Source organism: Strix aluco, chromosome 4 (assembly GCF_031877795.1).
Source record: "Strix aluco isolate bStrAlu1 chromosome 4, bStrAlu1.hap1, whole genome shotgun sequence".
NCBI classification, from domain to species: domain Eukaryota; kingdom Metazoa; phylum Chordata; class Aves; order Strigiformes; family Strigidae; genus Strix; species Strix aluco.
This window is the reverse complement of record NC_133934.1, coordinates 27,190,816-27,205,940: the sequence shown is the minus strand read 5'-3', so window position 1 is coordinate 27,205,940 and position 15,125 is coordinate 27,190,816. Positions and strand designations below refer to the sequence as shown.

At 42.6% G+C, this 15,125-nt stretch overlaps 1 protein-coding gene across 8 annotated transcripts in view; it reads right to left on the bottom strand.

The window, feature by feature from the left end:
- Positions 1-15,125, bottom strand: part of LIMCH1 (LIM and calponin homology domains 1) — a 188,027-nt gene that overhangs the window by 17,606 nt on the left and 155,296 nt on the right. For all 8 annotated transcript variants that reach the window (XM_074822412.1, XM_074822413.1, XM_074822416.1 and 5 more), the window contains 5 exons: positions 6,643-6,739; positions 4,055-4,227; positions 3,292-3,397; positions 1,225-1,253; positions 123-206 (listed from right to left, as the gene is read on the bottom strand). In XM_074822412.1, the coding sequence (XP_074678513.1) occupies positions 123-206; positions 1,225-1,253; positions 3,292-3,397; positions 4,055-4,227; positions 6,643-6,739 (489 nt within the window). The remainder of the gene's footprint in view (positions 1-122; positions 207-1,224; positions 1,254-3,291; positions 3,398-4,054; positions 4,228-6,642; positions 6,740-15,125) is intronic.

The following is a 15,125-nucleotide window of genomic DNA, read 5'->3' as shown; positions in this document are numbered from 1 at the left end:
TAGAATTCGCTCAAGCATCCACAGAGGATGTGAAAAACATGACATGAAATGCTCAACTTTTGTCCAAAGGGACAACTCAACAGCTGAACCATATGGTGGAAGACATGTAGTTTCTTTCTTACCTGAAGCAAGCGTTCTTGCTCATGCTGCCACCTTTCCTGGCGCTTTCGCTCTTCTTCTGGATCCCAGGACCAAAAATTGAAACGCTTGCATGAAGGAAAACCAAACTATTAGACTTCAACACTACACTTCACAAGGCTACCAGAGAAAGCTGCACTTTGCCTGGCCTACCCCTGGCAATGATGTTAAAATGGGAAACTGATAACTAGATAATGGTGTTCTCAGTTAGCAGACAATATTCTTAGCTTGATTGACACTTGGGATTGCTCACAGGCATCCAAATGATAAAATAATGATTTGGTTTGCAAAGAAAGGCTTGGGAAACTTCAACTGGAGGGGAAAAAAGGAAAAAGATCTCAAAGAAAGCTCTAAGCAGCACTGAACAGAGATAACCTGCAGGTACTCAAATTTAAAGAAAACATCTATTTTGCTTCTCTATAATTGTCTGCGCAACATGCAAAGCAATTTGTGATTGTAAAAAATATTCCGTCATTTCATATGGCTGTCAGGACAACAGCTTACAGCTTTGTTTTAAATTTTTATCCATAATGAAATCAAACCTCAGGCTTCACTAAGAATCCCATTACATGACACATGATTAAAATCCTTACAATCAAGGGCAATTTTAGACACCTGATGTCATATTCCTTTCCACTAAGAGTTGTATTTGAATCTGGTAGGAAGAGATGATGTCTCTTTTTATGTGACAAACAGAATATGAAATATTGTGTACTTCAGAGTAGCATTTGTGGTGTGTTTATTTTTTTCATTGAGGAGACAGTAGAACTGTGGTCTCCTCTAATTTATATGCATTTAAAATAGAATGGATAATTTAGAGTTATATATTGTTTTGAGATTGTGAAGCTTCAGTGGCTCCAGCAACTGAATACTGTATAGCTACCATTCCCTCCTGATAAGAGGAGAACACCTAAATTCCAGATTCAGACCATGTCTTGATTTGGGTTGTATTTTTTCTCTCTCATTTCCATGAGAAAAAAAATTCTCATTCTGATTTGGGCATGTTACAAAACATTTTGCATAAAAAAATCACTTTTGCTAAACACATATCTCTAAACCAAACAACAATGCAAAAAAGGTACTCACATTTGATTTGTCACCACTATTAGAATCAGCTATTAAAAGAACAGAAAAAGGAAAGATTAAATTTAACCTGGCAAAATGTGCTTAGCCTGCAATTAAAGCTACATTGTATCTGTATAAAAAAGCTTCATGTTCGTCCCCTCTTTGCTCCCACAACCAAATGCAAGGACGAATCGCAAGCAAATAAACCAGAAAAACAGATTACACCCATCACCAACAAAACTACTTTATATCTGGGTATAGAGGAGCACAATATTAACTAACATCAGGTTCTACTCTACCACTAGCTAATGCCATCTACTTCTGGCCACAGACGTTAGCAGTGTTTGGACACTGAGTGTCACCTACCTTGATCTATTTTTTCCCTTCGTGATTCAGTGCAAGGAAGGAAAAAGCATAGCAAAGCTAAAAGGATGGGACTACACTATTCAAGAGCCACAGTTACGAAGAGAACCATTGCCATTTTCTATCCAAACGTCTTTGAAAATTAGGCTGATTTAAAGAAATTAAGGAAAAGGTATTTATAGGCAAGTGATTTCATTTGGGTGCCTGAAACCAGAGCATCACAACAACGTGCAACCCAACAGCTCTTTGTCAACTGTGCAGCAGGAATAGACACTTTCTATGAAAGCGAGAGGTAGAACAAGTCCCCGTGATCACCAGCTTTCGCCCCAGCCCCACGTCCGAAGACACCTATGACTGAAGGCAGCAGAAGGGCTGAAGCTGGTCTTAGCACCGCATTTACCTGACTGCGAGAAAAACTGTGAGCGCCGCCAGTTGTTGCGAACCCTAAGCGGAACCGCGGCCCCGCGGGGCGGCTCTGCAGGCACCGGCACAGAGACAAAACAAGAAACACAGCGCAGTCAAAAGGCGATGATGGACTCTCAGACCCGAGCCACTTCGGCCACGAGAGGAATTTTGACTACAATCACTTTGGCCCATCGCAGCTAGTTTACAATGGACCAGCCTACCACACAGACTGCCCGTATTTAAACGCTACTTTTGGAATATGGCACCTAACCTTACACGAGAGCTCTAGCGCACGAATACTAGTCAAGGGCAGCCACCCCTTCAAGTCTTTGCATGGTGCTCCCATTCATTCCTATTGCAGATACAGGTTTTAGAGGATTTTGTGATCCTGTCAGCGCTGTATGTGCTGTGAACACTAGAGAGCAGCCAAGTGTCTCAGCACCACTCAGAAAATATGTGAGAGACCTATAATCTGGTACTTGATGTTTGGATTGATTTGTGCCTAATATAAAATTATATTGGTCTCAAAGCCTGTTTGGAAAGCACTTCCCCACTTTAAACAAGTGAGATTTCTATTCCTTTTCAGACAATCCTGTTTTCCACAGTGGATCACCTTCAGTAGTTTGAATCTTGAAAACACTAGGATAATCAGTATATTACCTATACATATATAACAACCTATTAAGTCCCAGGGGGAAGAAAACTTGAGATGATTTTTCTCTTTCTTTCTTTCATGTTACCTACATATATGCATCTCTAAAATCAATATAAAATCAAACTACTAAACATTATCAATCTCAAGCAAAACTTTGTCATGAAGGCAAAAAAAAAAAGTTCTGCTTTGCAAGAACTTGTGATGGGCACAGGTCAAATTCAGGGATGTGGCCAGATATGTGTATTGGTCATCTATGAACAGAACTCCACACGAGCAGCTGAGTGCAGAATTTATCTCCAGAAGTTTTTATTGTGAGCTAAAACCAAATGCTAAGCCATTTTCATCTGTGAGCAGCAGTACTATTAGTAATACTCATACTACTCATTGACATAATACAGCTTTTATTGCTAGGCCAGGTAAGTGCAAGATAGGGCTCTCCCTGCCCTGCTCTGTTATCACAATTCTGCTGTTGTGTTTAAGGGGAACAGTCGGAAGAGTGCTTTGCATCATAGCAGCCACGCTACCAGTATCAGTCAGATACAATCAGAAAATAACCATTTTAGCTCCAAAACTCTCCAGGTCATTGATTAGGCACTTCTCCCTGAACACCACATGCACTGTTTCAGTTACTGTCCGGCTGAGTTCTCCAAATGCTTTTTGCTCACCTTGTAGACCAGAATTCTGCAGAGTAACTTGACTGGTCTCAGGTAGTTTCTTTAAAAATGGCAATAACACACTCCCTCCTTGTTCCAGGGCTTTTGGTTTCATCACCTGTTCAGACATTTGGGAGCAGAAAATAGCATTCAAAAATCAGAAGGTTCAATCAAAGGTTAAATTAAACCCTTTCTGTTTATTTCCTGAATCGACATTATCAAAGATGAAGCCTCTATCTCCAGAATTACAGCATGGAGTTGCAGTACTGAAGTCCTGGAAATAACAGGTAGCTGTTGTTGACATTCACACTGACCTGCACACCGAAGCCAATCCTAACCCAGGACCAACATCTAACTTACCTAAGCAGTACAGTCATGGCCATTTGTTACCTGTGTCACCACCTGCACTTGCTCAGCACTTCAAGAGGACTAAGAGGGTAAGCTCCACTGTCAACACCTTCTGCATACTCTGCCCTCTCAACACATGGTGGGATTGGGGTTTGCAGGTTAAATTCTCATTTCTGCTCTAGCCAGTTTACAGGTTCAAATACTACAAGCAGACACCGGGGAGTTTCTTTGGAAGGGAAACTCTGATGACCACAGGATTTGGCACAGAAACCATCCTTCAGGGTCACTGACTGGCAGAGTATTTTGAATGAACTCCTGAAGTGACATTATATAGAGAAAAATACCAATGTGCACAATAAACATTTCCATGTGAGATTTTTCTTTTTTTATTTTGTTTTCCACGTCCCCTTTTCTTGCCTGTACATACCTTCGGTGTAGCAGGGAGCTCTGCTTCCTTCTGCTGCTCCATTTCAGGTTTCTTCACATCTTTCTCACTTGAAGCAGTTTCCTCTGAAAGGACAGGACTGGGAAGAAATTCTAATCTCTTCACAACAGAGCTGGCACAAGCTGCAGTTGACTTGAATTGCTTTTGATCTGAACCTAATCCACACATATAAGAGATAATGTTTCAAGGTTAAGATATTTTTTCAAATAAAATGTAGACCTATTTAATTTCTTACAATCCGATTTCTTACTGGATATACTGTGAGCCCGTTGACTGGATGTTTTGGAAAAATAATCTTCTTTCTTCAACACAGGCAAAATTAATCTCTCAGAGAAGACAGGGCTTTAAGAGTGAAATTTACCTGACAAAATGTAGGTGCTTACACTTGGGCATCATGGGACACCCTTCATGGTCAACAAGGACAGAGGCGCAGTTCTTGGGGAAGAGCCATCCAAACTATTTCAGACATTCCTCTTAAGCTCAGATGAGTTGTAACCTACAAAGTCACTACTGAGATATAGATCTCTTTACTGAAGTCATGTGATGAATCCTGTCCTAAGATGCTACCCAGACAAGTAGCTATACCACAGTTAACATGGTCTCACTGTCAGCGCTGGAGGATATTTCAGGTTGCCTGTTTCCACCAAACCACATCAAGTCAAGCATCAGACAGCAAACAAACTGTGCTAACAGGAAGCCTTGGACTGGAATGATCTAGTTGTCATTTAGTTCTTTAAAAAATCCAACAAGTTGATGCTGGTTTAAGGGAGAAGGGACCAGGAATGCATGGGTCTACAGCTGAAGACAATGACAGCTAAACTACTGTCAGCTGGTACCACCATTGGAAGCAGAGCAGTTGCCAGCATCCCAGGCAGTGTATAATCACCCAGACATCTCTCTAACCTCCTAAAGCAGAATCTCAGCTTCAGATCCTGTCCCCTCTTCAACCACGGCAGCAGGGGCAGCTTCTGAATGTACATCTTTGACAGGCTAGGAGAGTGAGCTAAGAAGGAAATGCACTCCAAAGCTCCACTAAGAACCTGCACACAAGCAGAGACAAGAGCTGCTCCTGCTGCCAGGCAGATGCACACCACTTTGGAGCAGTTCCCACACCATTAGTGGCATACGGGTCACAGCACGGAAGTAGCTGGCTTGTACTGAACAGCAGAGGAGGTTGCTTATTCCACAAGAAGGTCACACAGTTTGGACCACATCTATCCCTCCAAAGCAGACATCATGAAAACTCATGTTTCTTTACTGTTTCAATTTTTACAATGCTATCTCAGTTTTCCTTGCCAGTCAATATTAAACTTTGCTATCAATACTTAATGTTTAGCATTTCTCACAGGTGTGGAGCCTGACACAAGGTGGTTTTGTGATTTGTAGACAAATATCACCAGCTCATCACTGCTGACTCTTGAGAGGAAAACTTGCTCGGTTCACCAAAAGACTGCAGCTTCTACGTTACCTGCCAGGTGCAATTCAAGATTGTTAACCTCTGTGCATTGGCATCTATGAGCCAAAGTAATTATGTCAACTAATGAGCCCTTGCTAACAGCCCACGTGCTTCAGAGTCTTGCAGCACATCAAGAAAAGTTTGGATATAGTCCTAACCTTGTGGGATTGGTACCCACTTTGAGGGCAAAGCTCAATTGTTTAAGTCACATTTATCCTCAACAAATAGAAGCATTATGCTTACATGCCAATTACAGCCAGAGATCTCATTTAAATACTTACTTCAAATAGTACTTTTTACTTACCCATACAAAGCTGAACTTTCATAGGCACATTTTTAAAAATGAACAACAAAAAAGGACCCTGAAGTTAGCACGATAACAGGCAGTAGATAAAATGCCTACTCAAAGGTAATGTTTCAGAAACACCCTTTTGAGGAAAACAGCTTCAAATTTTACCAGCAAATTCCTTTTCCCAGAATAGGAATCATGCATAAAGGCTTTACAGCAGAAAATCTGGAGTGTGCAAAATACCGTCCATTTAAAGCCCCTACAAGGACTGAAGTGCCCCTTCTTATTCTCCTTCCCCATTTCTTAATGTCTTGGGGGGAAAAAAACTGTTAAAAGCAGCTGTTACTAACTGATAGTTTCTGCCCTGATTGCTTTCTGGTTACAGCACGGTGTGGCACCAGCTTTTCACTCACACAAATGGCAAAGCAGACAACTTGCATCCTGAGCAATGTAGTCAGGTGTGTCATTTCAACCACAGAATGACAGAACAGCTCAGGTTGGAAGGGATCTCAAAAGATCATCTGGTCCCACCCTTCCTTGGAAAGGGAGCCTAGAGGAGATTGTCTAGCACCCTGTTCAGTTGCACCTTGAAAACCTCCAGCCATGGGGACTCTACCACGTCCCTTGGGATGTTGTTGCAGTGAATGATTGTTCTTACTGTAAAAAATTTCTTTATGTCGAGGTTTCTGACATCTTCTGAATTTTTTAATAAACCCTCTTGGTGCTGCAAATGCACTTACGGAACTTATGGTGCTGCAGGGTGGGCCTAAACCCCAGCCCCGGGGGTGGGCAAGGTCAGGTGCGAGGGCAGCAGCAAGAACCCACCTGGGGATGGGCACGCTGGGCTCACAGGTCCTGCACTTCCAGGGCTGGCCTCGACCTGCTGCTGGCTGGTCGCTCTATCTGCTTCCGCTGGGAAGACCTGCAGAGAATAATACAGTAGAAACACAGTGAGTACAGTGGAAATAAAAGTATGTGTTAATTCCTCAAGGCAGTACTTGCTGCTTCTTTGTAATGTGTTTGAACCAGCCTGGTTTAGAGCTCAGCAGGGAGCTAGAGAGTACATTTTGGAGCAGTATGTGCCGCTCGGGTATTGAATCACTGGGCTTTAATCTCCTTTTCAAACTGTTCATCAGCAACCATCATGCAGTTCATTTGGAATAGCTCCTACAAGCTTTTAAAATTGTAGGATATCTTGGATTGTGTTAGCTGGAGATAAGCATACATTTCACCCCTAGTTTCCCCTTCCAGAATAACACAAAAACGTATGCATTAGTGAATACATAGCACATACTAGGGTTTGAAAAGTGGCAAAGTAATTAAATACTTCCTTTATTTCACGGTTGTCTAAACAATCTGTTATCTGTAGGAAAAAGCCAGAGTCAGTATTAAAGGTAATGAAATACTTGAAACACAATTAAGAGAGAACTGAAAAAATATGGTGAGACCATATCAAGCCAATAATCCAAATACTTTTGAAAAGCCAGCTTCCTGACCCAAGACAAGGCTGTTGCAGAGCTAAAACCACACTGTCAAAACAAGGGTAGCACTTCAGCTGACCTATTTAGCAGCTTTCAACATACATCTGATTTCCCAATAGACAAATCAAGAAAAATCTCCAGCAAACCGATCAGCCGCTGCACAGTGCTTCTAAATGCATGAAAAATCTAGAAAATGGCACATTCAACAGAGGAAAATAAAAAAAGCAGACTACTTTTAGAAATAAAAAGTAACATATTTCAGAAATAGTCTATTGCAGACTCACTTTCCTGTCCTCCTCTCACTCCTCCATCTTATTAACAGCTGCAAAGGAGGAAACCTGATGAAATTTCCTCTTTTCTGGGGGCAGAATTCAGAACTCCCCACCTTCTGCATGGATCCTGTTTCCCATCCCCACAGACCCACACGAGCCTATGGCCCCTCATCTGTCTGTGCCCCATGTAGAGCAGACCTGGGCTCTCACAGCTCAGTCATTGGGGATGTCTGCTGGCAGTGTCAACAGGACACCAATGCCTGTGGACACACTTTGGCTCCAGAGAGCTTTGCTGTCAGCATTGTTTGGGAATCCCTGTCTCTCCTCTCGGGAGGGAGGCATGCTCCAGAGGGGGGCAGGGAATGTGTCTGGGAAGAGGCCCTGCAAGGAAATGGTGCAGACCGGTGTGGGGTCATGGCCAGGCACAGCAACCCGGGCAAGCCCAGCGGGCAGCGAGCAGTGCTGGGAACAACAGAAGAATTTCATGGCTGCCAAGGGCTGTGCCGCCACTCGCAGCAGAACAGGCGCCAGATCACAGCCACAAGTCTCTGGAAGTGGCAGTGCGTCTGCTCTGGTCCCTGCTGGGGCTGGCTGCCTGCCGTCCTCCCCACTGCCTGGCGCTTTCCACTGCATCCTCACCTCCATTCACCCACCCTCTGCCCCAGGCAAGGCACATGGACACATAGAATCATAGAATCATTTAGGCTGGAAAAGACCCTTACGATCATCAAGTTCAAATGTAAACCTAACACTGCCAAGTCCACCACTAAACCATGTCCCTAAGCACCACGTCTACATGTCTTTTAAATACCTCCAGGGATGGTGAATCCACAACTTCCCTCTGGAGCCTGTTCCAATGCTTGACAACCCTTCCAGTGAAGAAATTTTTGAAATTTTTCCTAATACCCAATCTAAACCTCCCCTGCCACAACTCGAGGCTGTTTCCTCTCATCGTATCACTTGCTACTTGGGAAAAGAGACCAGCACCCACCTCGCTACAACCTCCTTTCAGGTAGTTGTAGAGTGATAAGGTGTCCCCTAAGCCTCCTTTTCTTCAGGCTAAGCAACCCCAGTTTCCTCAGCTGCTCCTTACAGGACTTGTGCTCTAGACCCTTCATTGCTCTTCTTAGGACACATCCCCCTCCTGCCTAAAAGTGGTTCTCAAACTGGACTAGGCAGAGGGTGAAATACACTCTCCAAAAAGGCAGCATGGAAAGTTTATGGACCTCCTCTCCACCATGTCCACCTGTGACTGTGCCTATACCAAGAACAAGGCACTGATCTCCCCCTCCATGTGTCACACGTTCCAAGGAGACATGGTCACTGGAGATGAGGCACAGGCTACAAAACAGGCCCCAGAAAAATGTCCCAAAGACTGCAAGTCCTGTGCCCCAGAGATTTGCCCCCTTGCCATTCTATTGCTCTTTTCTTCCATACAACCCTCCTCTCCCTTTCCCAGTGCATCCTGATGTCAGCCTGTGTTTCAGTGAGAGCTTTCTCACCGAAAGCCACAGCAGCAGAACACTGCAACTAGAAAATGTCTCCTTCAGCTTCAGTTCTGGCTTTTGATGTGACAGCAGCCAGGAGAGAAGCTACTGGAAACCCTTCCCAACCTTGCTCAATGAAGAAATAAGTATTTCTTTTCTCCATGAGGACAGCCAGGCAGTGTAACAGGCTGCCCAGACACATTATGTCATCTCTGTCCTTGAGGTTTTCAACACTCAAATGACCAAGCCCTTAGCAACCCAGTCTGATCTCATGTCTGATCCTTCTTTGGGCAGAAGACTCAGCTAGAGACCTACAGCCTGAATTTTTCTGTCATTCTACAACGTACAAACCTCTGTTAAACCTAAACAAATGGCTATTTTCAAGAGCTCAGGATTTGCCCTAAACAAGGTAAATTTTAACTGGAAAAGTAAGAGGTACCTATCCAACAACTCTATCCACTGCTCCAAAGTGTAAGCCCTTCCAAAGATATTGTTGTAAGTTTTAATTATTAATGTTTATATTATTATTTTTGGTAAAGCAATGGTAGTCACCCTCCACTCTCAAAAAGCAACTGTCCAAACTGAAAAATTTAAAACAGAAAAGAAATTCAGCTTTAATTTCAACCTCAGAGGTTTTAAAACTATAAACAATGATAAACCAGGGCTGATACAAAAAGTGTTAAGCAGTGTTACATATACCCAGTGAAGTCAAGTGTTGATGGCAGCTGGAGCTGGGGAAAGAGCACAGCCACATTGGCTTCTCAGCTTAAAAAGCTCAGTGAATGCACAGACATGATGCACTTTTACCACCTCTGGGTCTAGAGTTACCTCAGGAACCTAAACATGGCGCTGTGTCATGTAGCTACCCTGCACAAGTGCGACAGCTAAGTCTACACATAACCTATATCAAGGAGGTTGAATCAGGTATAGACACGGATGTTATTTATAGAAATTCTTTCAAGGAGGATTAAAAAAACCCCCGAAAGTGCTACTACTTGCTGCAGGAAAACTCAATTTTGCAACAACATGCTGCAGAAGTTCTGCTCCTGCTCACGAGACTTGACTCTTCATCCTCCCTGTGCTGAGCAATTAAATGCTAGTGACATACAGCTAAAAATAGAAAACTGAGTAGTCAGTAATTTATAAAAAAAATTAAGTCAACTTCACTGGGGAACTCTCATTCCCAGTATATCTAATTCTATTTATAATACCAATATCCACAGGTATATGATACATTTAAGAAAATTTTTGTACTGATACAGCCGATACAATGTCTTTTCTACCACAGACTATCATCGTTCACATTTCATAAACATTTTGTAATCAGATGATGGTGTTATCACTGAACATGAAAAAAGGCATACAAGCATTTCATTGTACCCAAGAGGATCGTATTTTGACACGGACACTGAAAAACTGAACAACTTGGTGAGTGACGTTTCTGAGGTGTTTCAGAGGACCTCTCATGCTTTGGGATGAAGGACCCACGCAGCCTCTTGGCACCACCCTGCTGCAGCCACACGCACCTGTGTGGGCAGAGGCATCATTCTGCAGGCCCACAGAGTCACACCTGGTCTGCTGCAGGTGCCTACGAGAGAAGGTCGCAAAACACCTGCTGGTCCACAGGAATTGAAACCTTCAAGAGAAGTAGGAAAAACCTTGCTGCGCAGGGGCTGTGGTTATTTCTGCCCGCAGATCCAGGCTGATGTGAAGACTGTCTCGTTAACTCCTGAAAACTGAAGAATGCTGTCTACTTGGATTGATGTTTGTATTACCCTATGTATCAAGCTACCCAGGAGTTAAAGTCAACCTTCCCATTTAGGATTTAGAAGCCTTAGTCCATAATGGAAAGTTAAATATTGTGATTGCATTTGCAGTTATGAGCACAACAGTAATAGCGGACAAAGCAACACCTCAGTTCTGCTAACCAAGGTATCCATTTAACAAAGACACAAGCACAGCTGACTATACAGTGTTATCAAACACATATTAGGCATGAAAAGAAGTTAGTTCAATTTGTGGCAGACAGGATTTTTAACCCATAAACTATGATATCAGTCCAAGTATTTCTTTAATTAAGGCCATACAGGCCAGAAATAGCCACATTACCTTTTGCTGTGGCAGAACCTTACATACTTACAAAACCCTAAAAATACAATAACTAGGACTAACTAGGACTAACTAAAACACTGAACATCACAACTACTACAAGAATTCAAACTCCAAAGGAAGTTACAGTAGAACTTTATTAACCCTTCTTGTAAATTAAATCAAAATGTAGGTCAGTTAACACTACTTGTACACAAAATCAAGTGAAATAATGTTACTGTACTTTTTATGAAAACATGACAAAACAAACTTGTCTGGAACCAGTGACAATGCAGAGATATTGTGAAGAAACGGGTTAGAACTACAGTTTGAATTCTGTAAAATCACTCAGGAATGAAATTGGCTGCAGTATCAACAGCCACATATAGAAATTGCTTAACACATCTTTCAAACTTCTATGATTGAAACTGTACACGTATCATTGCCTTTAAAAGTTTTGTATGATGATTTCCTCATCAAAGCCAGTATTTTCTGTTGTTGTGAGTGGTAGTGGTGGCATGACCCTGGGCTGCCATAGAGAAGTGCCTTGCATGCTATGCCAGTATAGTACTACAGCCAGAACACTGCTCTGACACATTAAGTCATCTGCCTCATCTGGCAGCTATATAATGCTATACTCAGGCCAGCTATTACAACTAAAGATCAGGGTGGATCAGTAATTGACAGAGAAGCCTTGAAAGTGTTGCAAGAAATAGTGTTGAGTATTCTTGCTAGTCATTTTTCTAGTTATTACTGCTCAACTGGGATGTAAAAGAAGCTCCTGCCACTTATAGACACTGAAAAGTGCATGTGTGTCTGGAGGATGGGAGACATGGATGCTAGATTCGTAAGCAAATCCTGAGCAGAGTTCCCTTCTAGCTGCTTTGAAGCTTTGTTGCTCTCACTTCCCACCCTAAACTTTTCTCCCTTCAGGTAGTGCAGCTCTCCACACATCCTCCCATGTGTGGTTCAAGGCAAAGCTGTCAGTCTGGAACAGACATACTTACTCTACAAGTGTTTCTTGTAATGAATCAAAGAACAAATACTTGTCCTACCAGATATGTACAAATCAGGATTTCAACCCTGCTTTCCTGTTGCTTGGCAAACAAATCCCAACCACAAGAAAGCTTATACTTTAATCTCAGTTCAAGCAGTGGATTTTTGAAGATGAAGGAGAGTGTTACTTGGATGTATAAAAAAAGTTTATTTTGTACCAAGCATGCAGTGAGTAGAAATGGGCAAGTTTAAGCTAGCTAGCAAAAAATTAAAAGAAAGCCAAAATCTCTCCCCACCATCACCACCTCACCCTGATCTTTTTAAAGATGCTGTCTATATTTATTTCTTTTTGGTTGATCAGAGTAAAGCTATAATTAGAGCTATAACAAGCCAGTAATTTCTAAACACTCATACAAAGATTGGTTAAAACATAGTGATGTTACTCATTGACAAATTAATCTCCCTACACTAAAATCTGCACAAATACAGTTTTAAAACAAAACATTTACTTTGCCAACTTCTGATTCAAAGAGCTAGAGAATACAACTTCTCAGCATTTTTAATGTGCATTGCTGTTCTGTATAATGGAAACAAGATCTAATGGCTGACAGGTAGGGTGAGGAGATGATTCTTGTGTTATTGCTGGCATTGCCACTGACTGATCAGTCAGTCTTTGGGCCTTTGCCCCAGTTTTTCCAGCTGCAATAAGAGCGGTGTGCTTTACCTACCAACCCTCTTAGCAGCACATCGCTCCACAAACACCAGTGGGATATTTTCAGCCAGCTTACAGGACAAATTTATCCTTTCTAGCGTTAAATCATAGGTAAAATTTCATAAGCTGCTTTGAGTAAAGGTAAGTCTCTTGTAAAATCCCCCCGCCCAGTCTAAGTACTCTACCTATACGCTACAGACACAAGTATAGTTTCTTGCTGACATTTTTCTTTACTGTCTTTCCCACCTGCTGCAGCTTTTTGCATCTCATTTCACAGTAGGTTTAGGCAGGAGTTACATATGTTTCCCAATCAGTCTCTGATAGCCAGTCATTATTTGATTCACATATACATAACTGATGCTGAGGGCTCACCCATACGAAATGATCCCTGCACTTCTCTAGCTCCCCAAAACCCTCATATTAGTGTTTCAAGTGGTGGAACTTGACTAAACCATTTTCCAAACTTCGGGCCAAAAGAGCTGTTGAAGTACAGCTGCACAGCATCTTCCTGTATTGCAGACAATGCCTGAAGCCAGCCGGACAGATTTAGAGCAGGGCTACAGAGCTTCAAAGGGAAGCCTGCCAGGTGGAGAGAAGACAGGACTAGTCCATTTGACAACTGAACTGAAACAGCAGGGCAGCAGCCCTAAGAGGGATGGAGGAGGAGGAGGAAGGGGTATGCAAAGAACAGAAAGAGAATCGAAAGGGGAAGACAGGAGAGCCAAAAGTAACGTATATATGAAAAGGAATATATACTTCACAAAAGAGACTCAGGGCAGAAAATGAATGAATAAAATACAAAACCAAAACAAATATCAGAACAACTAGAGGGAAAAAAACCCACTAGAAACAGCATCTCTTAACAGGCAGAGGAACTAGTGCCTGTGAATGTTAATCAAAGCCTGGGAAGGACATAGCTAACAAGAACTATATCAATACAGGAAAATATACAAATAAAGGCAGAGAAAGCAAGTTTAGAAAAGGCTTTGAAAACATGCTCAGTTTGTAAAAGTTTTCTCAAGGCGAAAGAAATGTAGTTGTTTCTTCCACTCCAAACAGGTCTGCTGCTTCATCAGCTGCTTTTCTCTCCCTGTTTCTGTTGTCTTGTTCTCCTCTCCTAAAAATTCAGTAGGGTTAAGCATCAGGCAAAAACTATAGCCCTGGTTTCTCCTTGTTAGAGGTGATATAGCAACGGCTTCAGAAGGCTTTCTTACTTCCAAGAATGTGTAGCTTGGCAGCCCCATCCTGCTCAGGCAAAAAGCAAAACCCTTCCTCCCCTCTGGAGGGCTCACAGTGACAGCTACAGGGTAATTCAGCATCCTGCCTAGCAACAGGTCCTGTTTTATGAGGAGCGGGACAAGCCCAGGAGGCTCTTTTCTTTGCTCATCTGGATTCCCAACCTTCCTAGGAGAGGTTAGACCTTCAGAGACGAGTTCCGTGTTTCAGACTCTGCAGATACAGGCTGACATTGTTGTGTCAGTTGTCCAGAAACTGAAGTAAAATAGGTATAAGGAGAAGGCTGAGCAAAGCCAGTCCAGCGTAGCTGTCTGATTCTTGCAGGTAAGGCCTCAGACCATATTGAGCTGCCTATTAGGAGTGCTGGCCTGCATCCCAACACACACAATGGAGAAGCCAAGCGTCAGTACCAGGTCCCATCTCTGTAATCTGGCATCTAAGCCCTTCCCATCCATGAACCAGGGCACTCCTGCATGCCTGATAGCTAACTTACTGTCTACGCCTTATTCTAAGGCATGGGGGCCTGAAATATTAAAACAAAGCAGTGGGTAAAGAGAAGCAAATCTCTAGAAAGACAGAACCTGTAAATCTTATCTTAGGTTGGCAAATTCCCTTTCAACTGCAGGCAGGTCTCCTTCTCTCTCCCCCATCATGCTCAGTGCATTTGACTTGTTTCTCCATGTAAGATCCCCCTCAAAGCAGTCTCCTCTCCTTGCTCTGCCCTTGATATGCTTCACACACATACCTTTGCTTGAAGCTGAAGCACCAGGAGTAATTATAATGACTTGCACTACACAGTCACATTATTGATGAAATTGTGAAGCTAGGGATATAAAATCCTTAGTTAGAGCAGAGAAACTCTGTCAATGGCACCATTTGGGTGCACACTTATTCCCTCTACAAGGTTTCATCATTAAATGCACTCAAGCTTACAAACCAGGAGATATTCTACAAATGTCAGAGTCACAAGGAATCTGAGAATTCAGACTCTTCTGCCTCTTTTGTCAGTATCACCACAAGGGCTAAGACACTGGAA